Here is a 22,905-nt window from a genome sequence, read left to right on the forward strand (position 1 = left end):
ATGATACCCAAATCTGCAATTGGGTAGACACCCCTAATGGTGTGGATAACATGAAGACGGTTCTAGTAAAGCTTGAAGAGTGATCCAGAATTTGGCATTAAGAAATGCTAAAAAATGCAGGGTCATGCATTTGGACTACAAAAACCAGAGGGAGCGGTGAAGTTTAGGAGGTGAAGTACCGTATATACTCAAATATAAGCCTGTCCAAGTATAAGCTGAGTTAACAGTTTTCCCCACAAAAAGGGAGGAAAACTGTTAACTTGAGGATAAGCCCGGGGGGTTATATTCAAGTATGGTATACTGGTAATCTGTAGTGTCCTGCATTTGTCCCTTTCCCCTTCCCCCTTGGTGTACATAATTGACCTCTCCACCCCCACTCGCCCGTAGTGACTGCCACTTCTCTCCCTCCTACCCCTCTCCCCCGGCCACTGCCACTTTTCTCCCTCCCTCCCTCCCTCCCATGGTGACTAACACTCCCTCTCCTACCCCCTTTCCTCCCATGGTGCCTGATAACTCTCTCACTTTCCACCTGTCAGCTCGCTGCAGTGATCTTCATTTTACCACTCCACCCTGGCTGCTGCTGCCACCACCACTGACAAAGAAGAGAAAGCAAGCTGGGCTGAAGTGGGGCCTTGAGCATCTGTGCATGCTCAAGACCTCCCAGCTCCCGTCCTCTCAGAAATCTGAGATGGCAGGAACTGGGAGGTCTTGAGCATGTACAGATGCTCAAGGACCCACACCAGCCCATCTTGTTTCATTTTTGTGTCAGAAGCAGTGGCAGCCAGAAAGGAGCAATAAAATGCCAGGCACTGCAGTGAGCAAGCAGGTGGGAAGCAAGAGAGATTTCTGTCACTGTGAGGGAGTGGAGAAGCATAGAAAATTTCTTGCAACTCTACTATAAGTCAAGACCCCAATCTTTGGGCTTTCTTTTTGCCCCAAAAGTCTTGGTTTGTAGTCAAGTATATACAGTACTGCTTTGTACAAAGGAGGAGCAGATCTTGGGGGTAATCATATATGATGATCAGGTGGCCAAACAGGTAGGAACGGCTACAGCAAAGGCCAGGAGGATGACTGGATGCACAGGGAGAGGAGGTAATAATGCCTATGTGTAAATCTCTGGCAAGACCTCATTTAGAGTACTGTGTACAATTCTGGAGACCACATCTTCAAAAAGATATAAATAGAATGGAGTCAGTCCAGAGGGCAGCTACTAAAATGGTCAATGATCATCAAAGCGTATGGGTATAGACACAGAGATCTCAATATGTACAGTTTGGAAGAAAAGCAGGCAAGAAGAGATATGATAGACATTTAAATATTTCCATGGCATAAATGCACAGGAGGCACTGTTCTTTCAATGGAAAGGAAGTTCTGGAATGATGGGGCATAGGATGAAGGTGATAGACGGAGTAGTAACCTAAGGAAATACTTCTTCACAGAAAAGGTGATGCATTTATAGAAAGGCCTCTTGGAGGAGGTAGTGGAGGCACAGATAACCTGAATTTTAAAAATTCTGAGACAAGTATATAGGATTTCTAAGTAAGGGAAGGCATGGTATGGTATGGATGGGAAGAATGAATATGCCACACGGTCTTTATCTGCCTTCATTTTCTATGTTTCTATGTAAATCCAAGCCAAAGATGCTATTAGCTATTTGGCCTAGATGGAGAGAAGTGCATAGAAGGCAAACTCTGAGCTCAATAATGGGGCTTTAATGCAAGGTCTGAGGAGACATAAAAAATAAGCTCATTCTTCTGCATTCAACGCTAGTAAGTATTTCATGCCTATTTCTTCTGTTTACTGTAAGCAAACAGACCTTCAACTTTTGTCCGAGTTTCACAAAGAGAATGGAAAAAAAGGGTAGAACTGAGGGGGTAGATATACAGGAACAAAGAGCAAAATGTTGGACTGTTGACAGTTGCATATGCGCAGGTATGAGAACAAAAATCAGCACTGGAGCTGCATGCATATACATCTGCGCATGAGCTAGAATGCTACTCTGCACAAATATTGGCAATGCAAAAATTTGATGCACAGAATACCTTTCCAGCACATGCACAGAATATGTGTTCATGCAACTCAGCGTACCATTTGTGCATAAGGTAAAGTTGCACACTATTTGTAACTGCAATGGGGAGAAAACATTGGCACTACCCTTATGGACTAAGAATAAGAGTAAGGCTCTAAGACAAAGTTTGTGCATTGGCCCCAGAGTGTGGCTATATTCTGAAAGGAAAGGTTGTTTATCACTCAGCTCAGATTCAGTGAAGAATCTTTCCTTGTGGTAATCATCTGATTTTTTTATGTAAATGAAGACTATATTATTGTGATCTAATTTAATTACACGAAATTGAAAATAATCTACTGGATAAGGGTCAACCTTTAACAAAATTCACTAATTTTACCACATCATTATGAATTTCATTTGTGTCTGACTTTAATTTCTTTTCAAGAAGAACTTGACTGCCAACTATACAGTGAGAGAATTTCAGATGAGATATGAGGTTTAGTACTTTTGCTTTACAATCTTTCTGTCCGTCCACTGTGAATGCACCATATGTGTGCACACCTATACATTTGGACCAGGACAGATTATTGTCTCTGAAAAATACTTCTATGAGCTGAAAAATGTAGTCTTTTCTACAGTGTTCCTTAAGTGATTTACAAAACATTTATTTTAAGGTTTCATCTTTATGACAGTACCTGACAAAAAAAAAAGCAGCTATGCTATGTTTTTGACAGCAGTGGTTTTATCAAGTCGTATTAAATATTGTTCAGTTTTGGAGGCCATATCTAGCTAAGAATGCAAAAAGACTTGAAGCAATTCAGAGAATAGTGACAAAAATGGTATGGGGTATGCACCAAGATGTATGAGAAGAGACTTGATGTCCTGAAGATTTATATCCTAGAGGAAAGTAGGAGTGATATGATACAGATGCTTAAATATTTTAAAGGTATTAATACACAAATAAACTTTTTTCCAGAGACAAAGAAGCAATAGAACTAGAGAGCATGTATTGTGGTTGAAGGGGAGAGGGCACTTATGTGGTAGATACTTGGAATGCCCTCCCCATGGAAGGTGGTGGAGACGAAAATGGTAACAGAACTCAAAAATGCATGAGATAAACATGAAGGAATCCTTTATGGAGAGAAATGAACAAAACTTAGTGGTGCTTAGATAGCAACTCCATTAATTGGGTAATAAGACTAGTGCTGTACCCCAATCATGGCTAGACAGATCTGGATGGGCTGGAGTGGGGCTTCGATGGGAATTCCAGTAGTTGGGGAATAAGGAAGTGCTGAGTAGACTTCTACAGTCTGTGCCCTGAAAATGGCAAAGACAGATCAAGATCATGGACGCATATAAAAGTGAATTGATTTTTCACTCTTTCAAAAAATACACAGACCAGGGGACTCTCAATGAAATTACATAGAAATACTTTTAAAACAAATAGAAGGAAATATTTTTTCACTCAAAGAGCATTTAAGCTCTGGAACTCTTTGCCGGAGGATATGGTAACAGCAGTTAATGTAACTGGGTTTAAGAAAAGGTTGGACAAGTTCCTGGAGGAAAAGTCCATAGTCTGTTATTGAGATACACATGGGAAAGCCACTGCGTACTCCGGGATTGGTAAAATGGAATACTGTAACTAATTGGGTTTCTGCCAGGTACTTGTGACCTGGATTGGCCACTGTTGGAAACAGGATACTGGGCTACATGGACCACTCGTCTGACCCAGTATGATCTACAAAATCCTGAGTGGAGTGGAACGGGTGGAGGTGAATCAGTTTTTCTGCCATTCAAAAAGTACAAAGACCAGGGGACATTCAATTAAATTGCATGGAAATACTTTTTAAACAAATAGGAGGAAATATTTTTTCACTCAAACAATAGTTAAGCTCTGGAACTCATTGCCAGAGGATGTGGTAACAGCAGTTAGTGTATCGTATCTAGGTTTAAAAAAGGTTTGGAAATGTTCCTGGAGGAAAAGTCCATAGCTTGCTATTGAGATGGACATGGGAAAGCCACTGCTTGCCCTGGGATTGGTAGCGTGAAATGGTGCTACTAATTGTGTTTCTGCCAGGTACTTGTGACCTGGATTGGCCACTGCTGGAAGCAGGATACTGGGCTGAATGGACCACTGGTCTGACCCAGTATGGATGTTCTTATGACAGGAGGAACTTCCAAAATAGCATTGTGAGGCTCAAAGCTGAGGGGAAGGATTATGTAGAAGCCGATAAGGATAAAGCTGAACTGCTTAACAATATTTCTGTTCTGTGCTCATGGATGAAGGACCAGGGGTAGGACCACATTTTTAAAAATGCTAAGGGGGATACCAGGGCCGATTCTCAGAAGACTTTGTTGGTGAGGAGTTAGCTAAAAAGCGATGGGACCTGATGGGATATATCCAAGGGTACTCAAAGAACTCTTATGTTCTAGCGGCTCCGCTGTCTGACCTCTTCTATTTTTCCTTAGAGTTTGCAGTGGTCCGGGAGGACTGGAAAAAGGCAGATATGGTCCCTCTGCACAAGAGCAGAAGTAAGGAGGAGGTTAGGAAGTATAGACCTGTCAGTCTGAACTTGGTGGTGAGTAAACTAGTGATAATGCTTCTAAAGCAGAAGATTGTGAGGATTCTCAAATCAAATGGACTACAGGACCTGAGGCAGCATGGCTTCACTAGAGGCAGGTCATGTCAGACAAATCTGATTGATTTCTTTGACTGGGTGACCAAACGGTTGGACATGGGAGGGGCGCTAGATGGTGGTGTACTTGGATTTTAGCAAAGCCTTCGACACGGTTTTGCACAGGAAACTGATAAATAAACTGAGTGCCCTCAGTATGGTACCTAAAGTGACTGACTAGGTTAAAAACTGGTTAAATGGAAGGAGATGGAGGGTATTGGTAAATGGAGCTTGCTCTGAGGAAAGAGATGTTATCAGTAGTATATCGCAGGGATTGGTCCTTGGGCCAGCCCTTTTTAACATCTTTATGAGCGATATTGCGGAAGGACTGTCTGGTAAGGTTTGTCGCTTTGCGGATGATACCAAACTCTGTAATAGGGTGGACACCCCAGAGGGTGTGGATGGCAAGAGGAAGGATCTAGCAAAGCTTGAGGAATGGTCTGATAATTGGCAACTAAGATTTAATGCAAAGAAATGCAGGATCATGCACTTGAGTTACAAAAATCCAAGGAAATGGTACAATATAGGGGGTGAAGTGCTTCTGTGTACAGAAGAGCGGGACTTGGGGGTGATTGTGTCTGATGACCCTAAGATGGCCAAACAGAAAAGGTGACAATCAAAGCCAGAAGGATGATTGGGTGCATAAGGAGATGGATGACCAGAAGGAAAATAGAGGTGATAGTGCCCTTGTACAAGTCCCTGGTGAGGTCCCATTTTTAGTACTTCTTCCTTACCTCATATGTCCTGCAGTTCTGTCATGTTAATATTATTCTTAACATATAATGTCACTCCTCCACCCTTTTCTCCTACCCTGCCTTCTTGAATAGATTATAGTTCTCCGTGAGCGCCACTAAATCCAAATTGGCTTCTATCATTGCAGCCTCTAGATTTAGACATTTGTTTCCCATACTACGGGCATTGGTATATAAGGCTCTCCAGATATTATCCTTTTTTCCCCCCCATACTATAAAAGTATTTGATGTCTTACCTTCCTGAGGATTATCAGTGACTTTGGGGCTTTTTTTCTCACCCATATCCAGCAAATTTAGCTTAAAGCTGAAAGATGGACACCATCATAACTCAGTAACTCATGGAAAATTATCCCATGATCAAGGAAACCAAAGCACTCACGTTGGCACCATACACGTAGCCACACATTTAGCTCCAGGATGCGAGGTTCCCTCATTTGGCCTTTACTTTCGACAGGAAGGATTGATGAAAACATCTCCTGTGCACCTAGGTGCTTCACCTTCTGACCCAGAGCCATGAAGTCACGTTTGATATGTTCAGTAGAGTACCTAGCAGTATCATTTGTGCCAACATGGATGAGCAGCATAGGATAGTGGTCAGTAAGCTTGATGAGTCTAGACAATATTTCCACTACATCTTGAATCTTGGCTCCAGACAGACAGCACACCTCCCTGGACATCATGTCTTGTCGGCAGATGGGCACCTCAGTAACCCTCAGAAGTGAATCACCAACCACCACTACTTTTCACATCTTATTGGCCACCGATCCGGCAGCTTTGGGATTTTTGATAGCTGTTTTCTCCTGTTCCCAAGTTGTTTTCAGTTCTTCTGCCTCCAAGGCTGCAAGTCGATTCTTCAGTTCAACAGAAGACACAGCTGGGGTGTTGATTTTGCACGATTTGATGACGTATGTCCAGCAGTGTTCTTTCTGCACAAAATCTTCTCTCCCTTGCTGGAGATCCCCAATGTTTCAACATGTGTCTCCGGGATGAATGCTTCTTAGTCTTGCCACCTCCTCTCTTAGTTCTTGTACTTCTTTCAAGAGGGATTCAATGTGCACACATTTATCACATGAAACCAGAATCTTACCTTGGGCCAAGCATTCAGTCTGGACAGAGGCAGGAGCTGTAATAAGAGCTGCAGCTTTAAGGGCACACTGTTTCTTTGCCATACTTCAAGTATAGGAGCTATTTTACCTGTGGATAAAAGAAGTGAAAAAGCCTACCAAAGTCCCAACCCTATTTTTTTCCTTCCCCCGTTCTGTAAGTTACTGGAAGCAGGTAGTTTTATTGTGAGATCTAAGAACCTGTTCAGATTTACTCTGTGGTTGTAGTTCAATGTACTGTTTAACCTATTATTGGGATAAACAGTGACTTAGCATATTCTTTCAGGTTTTAGGAATTTTTTCCTAATTACCTTGAAAGTACTCTGAACTTAAAATCTTCCAACTTAATTGCTTAATGCCGTATCTGTGACACCTCCCTGCTACTACCCTGAAAGTGCTCTGAAGGTCCCCCCTCCCCCCTGCCCCCTTCTGTCTCCAGCCAAAGCAAGAAATAGGAGCCTGCAGTTCCATGGGCAAGGAGAGTGGGAAGTAATTAGTTGCTAGGAGACAGATTAAAGGAGAACCCTGACTCAGAGCTTTCCCCACCCCACCCCCCATCTCCCCTGCTTATTAAATTAACACTGAAACCGGAGCTATTACTGATCTTAACAGCTCAAAGGCAAGCTGAAAAACACACAAAACCAGAACACCAGATTCCATACCAAAGAATATAGTTCTATCACACATCCTATCATCATAACACGGCCTATCATTAGCCTACTGTGAACTGAATCCAAAATGAATACCTTCAAACTACTCCTAGCAATCTACTCCTTAATACTGAGCCACCTAACACTAACCACCCCACTCGCAGAAAGTAACATCATACCCATATTACACACTCATCAAAGATCGATCAGATACACCACACCTCATCAAACTGACACCAACTTAAACAAAGGAAAAACACCAACATGTGGACAACCACAACAGAAGGGAAAGAAAGGTTCTAACAAACACACACCAATAAAAAAATGACAACTAATAAAAATCCGCATAACACCAAACACAATTCAAGTGGGTTATATCAACGCCAGATCCGCTGTAAACAAAAGAGCAATACTAATTGACTGGATCATGTCAGAAAACCTTGATCTACTTTTCATCAATGAAACCTGGATCCATGACCATAAGGACCCTATAATCCTAGACCTGTGCCCCCCAGGATACAGAATCACACACTGGTCCAGGAAAGAAAAGAGAGGAGGAGGCATAGCACTAATCTATTGATCCCACTTAACCACTTCCGAATCCATAACACCTCAACTTGAAACTACCTCAATCAGAATCCACAACAAAACCCTACGCGGTCATCTGAACTGTGTCTTGTTTTACAGACCACCAGGTAACTGGAATGAAGGCCAGACTAACTTCACAGACTTCATTTCAAACACATGTGTAACCAACTCCAATATACTAGTATTAGGAGACATTAACCTTCAGCTAGAAGACCCAAACTCTATCCACGCACGAGAATGTAAGGAATTCCTCCACCTATGGGATCTCAAATGGCCACACATGCAAGCAACCCACATCAAAGGGCATACACTCGACCTCATCTCACACAAACTTTCAACAGACCAGAACCTAATAATAACAGGTATCAAATGAACAGAAACACCATGGTCAGATCACTACAAACTAAACTTATCCCTAAACTGGCGGAAGAAGGGTTCATACCGTACACAATAACTCACTATCTACAGCACAGGAGGTCAAGTAGACACGAAAACATTCTGGCAACAGATATACAATAACGAATGGACAGCACAAACAGACTCCATATACTACCTCATAGAATGGGATAAAAGATGCAAAAACATTCTAGATGAAATAGCACCCTTAAGAACAAGAACCTCACGTATGCATAACTCGATACCATGGTTCAACGATGAACTGAAAAAGCTAAAAACGCAAGCCAGGAAACTTGAACAAGCATGGAGAAAAACAAAACACGAACATACACTCAACATATGGAAACAAATACAAAGAAAATACAAATATGCAATAAGACAGACCAAAAGATCATACTACAAAACTAAAATAGGGACAGATTACAAAGACTCAAAGAAATTATACCAACTCGTGAACAAACTCCTAGACACCACCTTGGTCACTACAATGAAGACAGACATCCCATCCGCAGACAAACTTGCTAAGTACTTCAATGAAAAAAACGTAAACCTATGTAACACGCTACCTCAGGACAACACCGATATAAAAACTTCCTTAATGAGTTAGCCCCAACCTTTGGAGAATACCCAGCTGACCGAACCTGGTCAAACTTCACTCTCTTCACCGTCGAAACAGTTACTACTACTACTACTTATCATTTCTATAGCGCTACCGGACGTACTCAGAGCTTCACACCTGAACATGGAAAGACAGTCCCTGCTCAATAGAGCTTACAATCTAATTATGACAGACAGACAGACAGGACAAGTAAGGGATAAGGGTTAGGACAGACAGGACATATCAGGGTTAGGGGACAATTGAAGGTTTAGGTTTAGGAGTTAAAAGCAGCATCGAAGAGGTGGGTTTTTAGCCTAGATTTGAAGATGGCCAGAGATGAGGCTTGGCGTACCGGCTCAGGAAGTTTATTCCAGGCATACGGTGCAGCAAGATAGAAAAAACGGAGTCTGTAATTACCCAGGCAATTAGTAGATTCTTCAACACTCACTGTAAACTAGACACCTGTCCCAGCTACCTAATAAAATCCGCCCCTGACCGCTTCATAGCAGATCTCACATCCCACCTAAATTACATGCTTCAGCAAGGCCTCTTCCCTAAGGAAAATGGCAATATCCTACTCACCCCAATACCAAAAGATACCAAGAAAAAAACAAAATCACTAACTGCCGTCCAGTAGCATCTATCCCGCTGGTAATTAAACTGATGGAAAGCATGGTAACCAAACAACTTACTGATTATATAAACAAATTCTCAATACTACATGAATCACAATCAGGATTCCACCCCCTCCACAGCACTGAAACAGTACTAATTACCCTCCTAGCCAAATTCAAGTAGGAAATAGAAACAGCCAAAAGCATCCTCCTCCTCCAATTCAACATGTCTAGTGCATGCGACATGGTAAACCATAATATACTACTAAGACTACTAGATTACTTCGGGATTGGTGGAAATATACTTATCTGGATCAAGGGTTTCCTAACCACAAGAACATATCAAGTGAAATCAAACTCAAACATATCATCACCGTGGAAAGCAGACTGTGGAGTACCTCAAGGATCACCACTATCACCGATCCTCTTCAACCTAATGATGACCCCACTAGCCAAGTCCTTATCCAACCAAGGCCTTAACCCTTTCATCTATGCAGACGATGTCACAATATACATTCCATACAAACACGAACTGACAGAAATCACCAACGAAATCAAGCTCAGCTTAAACATCATGGACTCATGGGCGAATGCATTAACTCAATAAAAAACACACAGTCTCATCCTCTCATCCCAATACAGTGCGGACAACCTCACAAGTATCAACACCCCAGACTACACCCTCCCTATCTCAGACAACCTGAAAAAGCTTGGCGTTACAACGGACCATAACTTAACATTAGAGAGCCAAGAGAAACAAAGAATATGATCTACTCAATGTGGAAACTCAAACGCGTGAAACCATTCTTCCCAAGGGAAACATTTTGCAGCCTGATACAATCAATGGTACTAAGCCACGAAGACTACTGCAACGGAATCTATGCGGGATGCAAAGAGCAAACCTTAAAGAAACTCCAGACCGCACAAAACATGGCAGCCAGGCTTATATTTGGGAAAACGCGATTTGAAAGCGCAAAACCCCTCCGTGAAAAACTACACTGGCTCCCAATCAAAGAACGTATTGCCTTCCAAATCTGTACCCTGGTTCACAAAATTATCTACGGTGAAGCCCCGGGATACATGACAGACCTCATTGACCTACCAACCAGAAACACATCCGAATCAACACAAACATATCTAAATCTGTACCACCCAAGCTGCAAAGGACTTAAATACAAATCAACTTACGCATCCAGTTTTTCCTACATAAGCACACAACTGTGGAACGCATTACCAAAAGCCCTGAAAACAACGTTCGACCACCTAAACTTCCGAAAATCACTAAAAACTAACCTGTTTAAAAAGGCATACCCTACCGATCCAACTTAAATGCTTGATCTCTGCAACACAACAAAAGTAAAGTATGTAATGGACATAACACAACTCTTCCATTGACTGTTCCACATGTACTCTATCTTACCACAACATCACTTTGTATTTGTTCATACTAGAGTCCGCGAACGCCTCTCCAGAACTCTGTAAGCCACATTGAGCCTGCAAATAGGTGGGAAAATGTGGGATACAAATGAAACTAATAAATAAAATAAAATAGTGTTTGGTTATAGGCCTAATTTAAGGGATTAATCTTACAAAGTACAGACCAGGAATAAAACTGATCTCAGTATATAGGTAACAGTTGTGACAAATGATTTTTTGATTATCCCTCCAACAATACTACTAATGTGACCAGTGCAGAACTCTACATACAAAAATAGTATGACTTCCTTCCCCCTTTTGAAGTGAGCAAAGGTAAAAACCTGTAGTAAGTTTAAGGGTAAGAGAAGGTAAATTGATATCCTTCTATTAAAGGTAACAAACCTGTGTTTACATTAAAGAGATCTTTTTAATCTAAAACAGGAAAAGCACCTGATACAAAGCAGAAAGCAAGAGAGATACTATGATCAGAAATGATTGGCTTTCCAAAAAAAAAATCAGCTGCAGTTTGGGCAGAATTAATTGTTGGAGATAGACAGTGGATTAGGCAAACTATATAGGAAGTGGCACCCTTGGCGGGTGGGAGGTTTTTAAACAACCAAAGATCGGTAGAATGTGTTAGCTGTGAAACCTAACTCCAGTGTTGTATTAAACCACCTTACTGCACTGTTGATCCAGTGTCTTCCCTTTGTCCTTTGCTTGGGTCTTTCCCACTTTAGACTCCTCACCGTTCATCTAGTCTGCTTCCTACCCCTGCCTATGCTGCTCAGGAGCACCCTACCTCCCCAGTGGAGGGCAGTAACTTTCTCATTCTACTGCCCATCACAGGAATTCAGGCAGGAAGTCATGTTTGCACAGGAGCTAGCCTGAACCAGTACATCCCTGTATTTTGTGAGGGTTTTTCTCTTACACACAGTCTCCATGCTAATGGCAGGAAAGATGAAAGTTTTCAATTTTTTTAAGGACACATACTTTATCTTGTGAGCCTTAACAATCACATACTCCTTCTTTTGATAGCACAGTAGGGAAGCAAGTGTCAAATATGACTTTCATTAGGACCCTGGCATCAGGCAGCTCTGCCTCCTCCAGGACCTCAAATATTGCCAGGTGCACCCTGTGGTCTTGATTTTCCTGATTGTCTGCTTTATCCTGCAACCAGTCCACCATTTTATGGATCTTATGCAGTTCCTCCTGGTCTGATTTGCTCTCATCTTCCAAACCTCTGACTCACTCCTCCTCTTCTTCCAGAAAAACAGAGAAACCTTCAAACTCTTCTAGCATTTGTACCACTATATCTGCATTGGACTCTTGCATCTCCTGTAGAACCATGCTGAGATCTACTCCATCTCCTTCTCCCTCCACATGCTTGCTAGAAGTTGGCTGGACCGCTGCCACCTTGTTCGGAGCAAGCTTGGGAATTTGTACATTCATCACCTTCTCAGCATACATCCGTTTGATGGATTTACTGGTTTTAAACCTCAGGGTCTTCAGCAAACCCCATAACTGACGTGAGCTTTGACAGCTGCTTCAGAGGTTGGGAAGCATGACCAATGCCGGACAGACTTCTATGGTATGGGAACCGTAAATGGCAAAAACAGATCAGGATCAAGGCTGGAGTGGGCTTCAACGGCAACTCCAGTAGTTGGGCAGTAGGACCGATGTCAGGCAGATTTCTATGGTCTGTGCCCCCGAGAGGCAGAGGTTAAGTATACCATTGTTAAATCATGAAGAAGTGGGACCTGTGCAGAGTGTCAGACTCAACTCTGGCTACCTTGTTGGGAAGACTGGAAGGACCGTGCAGGTCTTTGTCTGCCGACATTTACTATGTTACTATAATACCATAAAAGAAAAGATTTGTTTCATTGTGTGAATTCTCTGCATTTTTAATGGATATTGGTTTTATAGTAATATCTTACAATAATACAGCATAAACACTGAGAATATACAAACAAAAAACTGTATGTCATGAATATATGATGAGAAAACTTATAAAGTTCTGCTCTCTTACCTCCTGTAGTCGTAGACCTTGTTAAAGGAGTTTGTTGATTTGTACTCTGTTCGTTATATCGTCTGTTTAGCTCTTCTACAGATTTTGAATGAAGTTGCAAAAACTCTGTCACTGCAACTGAAGCTTCTACCTTAATTGGGTTTATCATGTTTTCAAGAATTTGAGCATCTTCCTTCCTAACCCGCAAACAGAGCTGCTCCATTTCTCGTATGTTGGCTCGCAGTTGCTGGAGATAAAAGACAATTTAAAAACATATGCTTATATTTATTTCTGAATCTATCCTTTACCATTCCTACAAGGCATCACTCAACCTATTACTGGATCCTGCCCGGTTATATCTTACTGCCTGGACCCAGACATGATATTCAGTGCATCTGATTATCATGTGTGATAACTGCAGCACTATTTGGTTAAAGGGCATCTAAGCACCTGCAATTATACACCTCTTGCAAGTACTGGACACTATATATTCCTTCCTACCCTTGATCCCTATGTACCTGAATATAGCAACCTACCCGACCTAACATCAAATTTTATTTGTTTCCATACCCGACTTGGCGATTGCCTTACGGTACTATGTAAGCCACATTGAGCCTGCAAATAGGTAGGAAAATGTGGGATACAAATGTAACAAATAAATATATATGTCCAGAATACCAGCACCGCAGGGCCTTCAGCAGCAGGACCTGACATGGGCTGTTTCGACGACAATTTGCCTGTGTCAAGGGTCACACAAGTCCTGCCACAAAACAATCCAAATGAGATTGTCAATATATAAATCCGAAGTCACATAAACAAGTGGTGGTCACCTTAATCCTTCATGCGTGAGAAAACCACTGTCTTGAAAAAGACTACCAAAGTCTTGTTGATGTGACTTCGGATTTATATATTGACAATCGTATTTGAATTGTTCCGCCTTGCATCATAAGTGGCAGCTCCACAGGCTTTGTGGTTGGATTTGTGTGACCCCTGATGAAGGCAAATTGTCGCCAAAACACTGCTTTTTTTCTGTTCTATTTGTTTAGTGTACTTTAAACCTCTCTTTTTCACTACAGAATACCAGCACCTAAGTGTGTAAATGTACACTTATCTGCAAAAGTGCCAGCAGGGCGCCTAAGTGCAATTGTACAAATATTCACTTAATTTACATAGTATGTATTTGAATGGGGGAATACACATGGGTGGAACATGGGTGAGGCTCCAAGTTACATATTGTTTATATTTATTTATTTATTTATTTATTTATTTGGATTTTGCTCACACCTTTTTCAGTAGTAGCTCAAGGTGAATTACATTCAGGTATACTGGGTATTTCTCTATCCCTGGAGGGCTCACAGTCTAATTTTATCCTAACCAATACACATCTACCATCCATGACACCTAAAATGTTTGCACTTCATAACTGAGGGATAATGGTTGCACCCAGAACGATGAGCTTCACCTCCTTTTTGCATTGGTCTCTGGCATTGATCTTTCCCTTTCACCTACCATATATATTCATGACTAGATTAAAATTTGTTTTAATTTTTGCAAAATCTAAAGTCAGGAGGGTGACTTACACAGAAGTCTGCCATCAGGTCAAGCATTTCACTTCCCTTCCTTACAGGCCCCATGCTCAAGTGAACTTCCACGTCCTATCCTCTGCCTGACAGGAAATGTGTCATGGGTGGGGAGTCTCCCTCCTGCTGACCCATGCTGCTGCCATATACAGCACCAAGACCCCTCAGCTATCCTGACAGCCACGTTGGGTTGCCTGAGTCTTCAAACCTGTGCCATCCTCATCACGTCTTGCTCCTTGAAGCACCAGTGTGTTTTCACAGGGTAGCTTGGGAAGTACCTGGAGAGGGAATTGTGTTCAACTGGATGGTCCTGCATAATTCTTGGCATCTGTCTGTTCACCCCTTTTCCCCAAGAACCAAAATTCCCTCAGCTTTGGGTTCCACTTAGAGCAGGAAGAGAAGCCCCAACCCTGATGCTTATTATTCCCCCTTCTTTGGGTGTAGAAGGGGGCGAATGAGCTAGCGAGGTCAGAGCTGGCATTGGTCCTGACGGCTGTGAAGAACGAAGGGGGTTTCCTGCCTCACTGCCCTTCTCCAGGCCCTTCCAGAGGGGACTGAATGGGTCTGGGATGAGCAAGCGGACAGCACATCCCTCTCCACACCTTGCTCTCCCACCTTCACACGAGCAAAGAGGTGCCCGGGAGCAGCATTTCATCTGTGCCAGCCAGGGCACATGCCACGTGTCTCCAGCAGCCTCATGGATCCGGTAATGATCCTTCCGCAGGCTCAACTATGGAAACCTTGTTACAACTTTTACTTTCTCTAGATAGTCAAGTTAGATCATCATCTTGGCACTCCGCCAGGGCTGTTGCCAACCGTTGATGGTGGGCAATATGGGGACCTAGCTGACATCATCCCTTGTCAGAATCCTACATATTGCCTCCACATATATTACTGAAGCATGAAGTAGCAGACTCTACTGATAACAGAATAGGTGTCCATGGTTCATAACAACACACAGGACTACCAGGAAGTCACTCTACTGTAAAGTTAGGCTTCCTCCTGGCAGCCATCCTGTTCATCAAATGTTGTATTAATATACAGGGTGCTGTGACATAAAACCAGACACTGCAAGGCTCATGCTGCTCACCCGGAAGACATATAGTGGTGGACAACCATTGGCGTTTTTTGTACATCCATCATATTGGACTGCCATACCACATGCTCTATAACCTAGAACCTTTAGGCATATTTAGCCATGTGAATTCTGCTAAATACACCTGTATAGGCCGCCTAATGTTTCATATGAAGTCTCTCATTCTTTTCTGATAATTTTCTGTACTGCCATTATGTATTTCGATGGGCTTAATTTTCAGTTCATGGATGTTCAAATGCTGAACGGCCATTTGCATTTCTGGACATTCATTTGTGAAGTCAGTTGTAAGTGATTTTGTATTATTCCTGGATGTTCATGTCAAAGTTTCTGAAATAGGCCTGCTGGGCCTGACATCTCTGTTTGGACATTTATTTTTGTGTTTTCGTCATCCTTTCTCGCTTTTCTATAGAACTAGAGGACACAAAATGAAACCGCAAAGAAGAAAAGTTCAAAGCAACATCAGTAGTGTCATACCTACCATATTTGACACCTGAGGTGGATCACCTCCCTCTTCTATACAACAAAATTATTTTCAGCAATAATCATGGAATGAAATGAATAATAATAATGGTCAGAAAAGAAATGCAGACAATACCAAGCATACTGTCACGTAATATAAAATGCTACAAATGTCACTCAAGACATAGATAGCAATTCTACCACACCATAACAGCAGTAACTTCCAAGATTCACACAACCTAAGAAAAGGCAGCACTATGCACACTGCAGTGGGCACTACAACATCAATAACACATATTGGAAAACTAAACACGCCAGACTAGTACAGATCGATCCTGCACAGTTAATGCTAACCAAAAACCATGTCTCTTTCATACACACAGGACACAGATAGGCCCTCACTCAATAAACAATAAGACTAAATAACTACAAACTAAAAATAGAAATATGTCGACAAAAATTAAACTGAAGCCCAGAAAAGCCAGACTCTGCATACAGTTCAACACTAGAGAAAGAGAAACAGTGGTGCATTTTTCTCTGTACTGTGCAAAATATAAAGATAGCAGATGTAAATTTCAAAACCCAACATATTCCATTCATTACAGGGACCTTTTACTAAAGGAGTAAAGGGTAACCTTCGAAAGCTAATCAAGAAATGTATTATGTCCAATAAAAAAAGTATCATCTTATTTTCTTTTCCATGTTTTATTTTGTTTGATTTCTATTGATAACCTTTAAGAGTGGACTAACATGGCTACCATACCTATCTACTAAAGGAGTAGAAATCCACGGGAGACGTATGTGTTAGGCGGTGAGAGTCTGATTTGTACAGATGGGGAGAGGGATCTTGTGGTGATAGTATCTGAGGATCTGAAGGCGACGAAACAGTGTGACAAGGCGGTGTCCGTAGCTAGAAGGTTGCTGGGCTGTAGAGAGAGATGTGACCAGCAGAAGAAAAGAGGTTTTAATGCCCCTGTATAAGTCATTGGTGAGGCCCCACCTGGAGTATTTTGTTCAGTTTTGGAGGCCGTATCTTGGTAAGGATGTAAAAAGAATTGAAGCGGTGCAAAGAAAAGCTACAAGAATGGTATGGGATTTGCGTTACAAGACGTATGAGGAGAGACTTGCTGACCTGAACATGTATACCCTGGAGGAAAGAAGAAACAGGGGTGATATGATACAGACATTCAAATATTTGAAAAGTATTAATCCGCAAATAAACCTTTTCCGTAGATGGGAAGACGGTAGAACTAGAGGACATGAAATGAGATAGAAGGGGGGCAGACTCAAAAAAAATGTCAGGAAGTATTTTTTCACGGAGAGAGTGGTGGATACTTGGAATGCCCTCCTGCGGGAGGTAGTGGAGATGAAAACGGTAACGGAATTCAAAAATGCGTGGAATAAACATAAAGGAATCCTGTTCAGAAGGAATGGATCCTTAGAAGTTTAGCGGAGATTGGGTGGCAGAGCCGGCAGTGGAAGGCGGGGCTAGTGCTGGGCAGACTTCTACGGTCTGTGCCCTGAAAATGGCAGATACAAATCAAGGTCAGGTATACACATAAAGTAGCACATATGAGTTTATCTTGTTGGGCAGACTGGATGGACCGTGAAGGTCTTTCTCTGCCGTCATCTACTATGTTACTATGAGGCATATTTTCAAAGCACTTTGGGAGGCTAAGTTCCATAGGTTTCTATGGAACTTTGGGAGGCTAAGTGCTTTGAAAATAAGCCTCTATGTAAAGCTTAGTGTGCTCTAAATACTCCATGTTCTATATTATACCTACAGGCCACGTGGTACACAGCGCATGAAAATGTCTATTAGCACTGCTAAGCTTTAGTAAAAGGGACCCTACATTACAAACTACCAAATACAAGTTAAAAAAATGGAAAATAAGATTATACCATTTTATTGGACTAAATACATTTTTCAATTAGCTTTCAGAGGCAAAAATTCTTTCTTCAGGTCTGGACAATATACTGTTATAGTGTCCTGACCTGAGAAAGAAGGTTTTTGGTCTCCAAAAGTTAGTAAAAAATGTATTAAAATTAGTCTAGTTTCATTCATATTTATTCATGTTTATTAATATAGCTACTACAACACTTTATCCTAATTTTTTGTATCTTTATGTCTGGCCATTTACTTTTTCTAATTGTGTTGGTCCCAGTCTCTGGTTTCTGCTTTCCTCATCTTCTCTAACTTTTGCCATGATTTCCTGTCCATTTCATATTGTTCTTTCGCCTCTTTTTTCTTTCAGATTTTTTCCGTTTATTTTTCTGCGCCTCTCTGTCCAGATTTAATTCTTACTATCCAGTCTTCAATTTTCTTCTTCTTACTATGATGTTTAATGTGAGCAACTGCAAAGTGATGCATGTGGGAAAGAGAAACCCAAATTATAGCTATGTAATACATGGTTCCACATTAGGAATCACCACCCAGGAAAAGGATCTAGGTCTCATCGTTGATGATGTATTGAAACCCTCTGTCAGTGTGCAGTGGCGGCTACAAAAGCAAATAGAATGTTATGAATTATCAGGAAAGGGAGAAAAATGAGATTATTATAATGCCTTCTATTACTCCATGGTGCGACCACACCTCAAATACTATGTGCAATTCTGGTCACTGCATCTCAAAAAAGATATAGCGGAATTAGAAAACATTCAGAGAAGGGCGACAAAAATGATAAAGGGGATGGGACCCTATGAGGAAAGACTAAAAACCAGGAGATCATGCACTAAACAAACAAATGTTGCAGGTAATAGGTCTCAGCAGCTTCCGTGCCAAATCACAGTACCGGAGTTGCCAGTGAGGTTTCACTATAGTTTTGATGAAACCAGATGAGCTCCAGCTATGGAAGATAATACATCAATTCTGGAGCTTTTAAGCTAAGTTATATTTTTTGTGCATTATTTGCTTACACTTTGCAATAATGTTGATTTTTTGAACGGTAGGATGCTTAAAGCTATACGTAGCTGAGAAATAGAGATATATTAACAATACAAGACACTACCGGTTGGCTGGAGGTGTTCGATGATTACAAATGTGCATTGACCTAGGAGCCATTTTATAGGTTGGCATGCAATGATCTTCAATGATATGAGATTACCTCTACAGCCTTTATAGCCATATTTGATACAAATTGCAATATTACAGTTTTGCCCAGCTATTGTTGTGTATATTTCTAGGAGAAGCTGCATATAATCTGTTTTACTCTTTTGGGATCTTGTCAGATACTTGTGAACTGGATTGTCCACTGTTGGAAAAAGGATATAGGGCTTGATGGGCCTTCGGTCTGTCCCAGTGTGGCAATGCTTATGTTCTTATGTTCTTTCCCTCACCCTGGCTCTCCTATTCCATTTCCTCTTATTCTCCCAGTCTCTCACTAATTCTTCCCTCTTTCTTCCCCCTTCCATTGAGCATCTGCCCTCTCTCATCCAACGTCAGCCCTCTCTCTCTGCCCCTCCATGCATCAAGTGTCTGCCCTCTCTTTCTGTCTGCTTCCATCCAATATCTGCCCTCTCTCTATATATCTCTATCCAGCATTTGCGCTCTCTCTGCCCCATTCCATTCAGCATCTGCCCACTCTGCTCGTCCCTCTCCATCTAAAATCTGCCCCCCCTTCTCCCCTCTTCCCACAGTATCTTCCTCCTCTCTCTGCCTCCTTTGACAACCCGCCCCCTCCAACATAATCTTCCTGTTTTGCAGCAGGGCCAGGGACTATGTATTTTCTTAATGCCTTCTTCCTTCTGGTTACCAGCAAGCAGAGTTCCTTGACCTCTAGGAAGAGTGGCCACAAGATCCACAAAGCTGAGCTCTATGTTCCACAAGTACATGCCCATGAAGTGCTGGTAGAATGCTATGCAAGACAACAGCATAGCATCTGGAACAGTCTCTTCTGAAAAGACTCCAATGTCTGAGTCTCCCTCCCAAATAAGAGTGAGTCTTGGAACTCTTGGCTCTGAGAGCAAATTTGGCACCATGGAATGGCACGGAAGCTGCTGAGACCTATTACCTGCAACATTTGTTTGTTTAGTGCATGATCTCCTGGTTTTCTATTTTCTCTATCCTATCATGCCTTTAAATTTGTCTCTTTTTTTTTGTAACATGAACTGCTGTGTTATGGTTTTCTTTAAGAAGAGCAGTATATCAAATTCAATACAACATAAATCCTGGAAACTGAACTCTGCACATACATTTGATCTTCTTATTAATAGGAGATGCAGAGAAGGGGACCCTCCACATTCTCATCTGTACATCCTTTATGATTCTGTCAACAGACACTTTTATAGCTTCCTTACTGGGAGGGAGAGGGTTGTCATGGAATTGGAAGATATCCAGCGCTTCTGTCCTGGGTTCCCCCTCTGTCTCTAACTGAAATGGGACAGCACTCTTATGCCGATGACTTTTCTATCAGGCAACTGACGCAAAGTTTATGAGAGCATTCCCAGATGTTTCAAAATGGACACCAATGAGGAGAATCTTGGAAATATATCAAATTTTAATAAACCTGAAACCTGCCAGGCTGTGATTGCTTTAGAAGTGACATTTGAGTTAAGGTTTCCTTGTAAATGTATTTTTGTTAGGTATTTATTCTATGATCCTACACAAGATTATTTCTTGAAGGAAAGGGAGTGTTACTGTAAGTCAGGTTAATTTTTAAGTAGAGGTTAATACTACCAGTTTTCCTTTATAGTTTTTGCATGTTTGTCAGCTTCCTTGTATAGCACTATGCGTCAGGCCTTTTATGACACTGAAGCACTGGAAATGGACACCTGCTTCGGTCTTTAAGGAAGAAGATGTAAGAAATCTACCTGTACCAGGAATGGTTTTTCAAGGGTGACTATGTGGAGGAACTGAAAGAAATTCCGGTGAACCTGGAAGACGTACTGAGCCAAATCAACAAGTTAAACAGTGATAAATCACCTGGACCGGATGGCATACACCCTGGGGTACTGAAATAATTTAAATATTAAATTGGTCATACTCTATATTGCCAGCCCACTGCGAGGGTTCTTGTAAATGGCACAAGAGAGTCAGAGTTCCAAATATGTCGTGGAACAAGACAGGGGTGTCCACTCTCCCCGCTACTTTTTGTTTTGTCCTTGGAGACACTACTGAGGATCATTGCATCTACTCAGGACCTTGAGGGGGTCACCTTGGCAGGTCATGACATCAGGGCGTTGGCCTACGCAGATGATCTGCTGGTACTATTGAAAAACCCTACCCAGAGCTTAAGCAGGCTGCTGCAGATAATTGAACAATTTGGGAAATTTTCTGGCTTTAAATTAAATTTACACAAGCCCATTGCACTTCCCATTCTACCGGACGTCAAAACGACTTGGCCTGGACAGTTTCCCTTACAGTGGGCGCAGGGCATGATAAAGTATTTAGGAGTATGTATTCCAGCTGATTTGTCCCAGTTATACGAGCTAAATATACAACGCTTATTAAAAGACACTGAAAAACAATTGCAGGCATGGGGATCCCCTTCCACTCTCTCTCCTGGGGCGTATTGCATTGTACAACATGATTGTAGTTACAAAGTGGCTCTATGTTTTTCAAACTCTCCCACTTTACTTAAAGAGGGGGGAGGAAAAGAAATTAATGAGGTTAATACAAAAATTTTTGTGGAGTGGGAAGAAACCCCGCCTTTCCATTCCAACACTAAGTATACCGGTAGAATATGGGGGTTTGGGACTACTGAACGTGAAATATCTAACAATAGCTAGTGGCATGCGCCACATCACTGACTGGTTTCGCAGAACACAGGACCATACAAATACAGAATTGGAATTACAATTATACCCAGAAACACACTTCAGCAGCTATTTGCATACGATGGGATTGCCATTGCCGCCCCTACTGAAGCATACAGGAATAATGACATCAGCAAAAGCAACTTGGAAATGGATCTGTAAATTACACTGATTTTCTTCAAAGATTACACCATACTTGCCAATATGCGGGAACCCTGCCTTTGCACCTGGAAGACTATATTCGGTGTTCCGCAGATGGAAAAGGAAAGGGATAGTATACTTGTTACAAGTACTTACCCATGAAGGACACATAAAGCCGTTTCAGGAGCTCTGTGCTGAATACGCCCTGCCGTCCTCCGATGAGTTCTATTATGCACAGCTAAAGCATTATATACGTTCCTTGTCCTGGGAGGCACTGGCAGAGGATGTCCAGGAAGAGTTGGCAACAGCATTCTCTTTAGAGGCACAGCAAAAAGTGCCCCTCACGTTCCATCACAGGCACATCAGAGATACAGTTACCGAATTGGACTATGCCAAGTTACTGGCTGCCTGGAAACAAGATATCCCCATGGCCCTTACATTGCCTCAGTTCAAGTCCCATGTGCTTACAATGCGCAAAACAATGAACATGACACAGCACTGGGAGCTACAATACAAATTTGCTCTTCGACTCTACATTTCTCCCAGAAGAGCCTTTCACATGGGACTCTCGCCTTGGGAAGAGTGCCTCAAATTCCGGGGGCCACCCTCAGACACATGTTTTGGTCCTGCAAGGGCATAGTCCGATTTTGGAAGAAGCTAGTACAATATGTTTCTGAGATGTGGAAGGTATGACTCGGCGCTGCTCCTGGGCCATCCTGTTCTCATACACCCTGTCCCATCAGGATTTACCACTTTTGTACACAAAGCTATTGTAGTGGCTAAACAAGCAATACTCTCAGAATGGCTTACATACAACTACCCTACAGTATCGCAGTGGCGTGTGCGTATGATAACGTTACTGCGGGTAGAGAGGATGGGAATTACAGACTTTAAAACGAAGACTGGAGTGTGTTTCCAACTCACTTGGACTCCCTTTTGGAATACTCTGACTCCAACTGCCAGGACTAGACAGTTAAACTTCTAGATATTGCCCTGTACCCCGCGTTATTATGTTCACTTGATGCCATAGCAAGGGAAACAAGTGGGGGGGAGAAGGGAAGGGAATGGGA

The 22,905-nt window shown here is 42.0% G+C and overlaps 1 protein-coding gene across 2 annotated transcripts in view; it reads right to left on the minus strand.

The window, feature by feature from the left end:
- STX17 (syntaxin 17) overlaps window positions 1-22,905 on the minus strand; it is a 131,709-nt gene that overhangs the window by 43,903 nt on the left and 64,901 nt on the right. For both annotated transcript variants that reach the window (XM_030205141.1, XM_030205145.1), the window contains one exon: window positions 12,827-13,052. In XM_030205141.1, the coding sequence (XP_030061001.1) occupies window positions 12,827-13,052 (226 nt within the window). The remainder of the gene's footprint in view (window positions 1-12,826; window positions 13,053-22,905) is intronic.

The sequence above is a fragment of the Microcaecilia unicolor genome, chromosome 1 (assembly GCF_901765095.1).
Source record: "Microcaecilia unicolor chromosome 1, aMicUni1.1, whole genome shotgun sequence".
Lineage (NCBI taxonomy): Eukaryota > Metazoa > Chordata > Amphibia > Gymnophiona > Siphonopidae > Microcaecilia > Microcaecilia unicolor.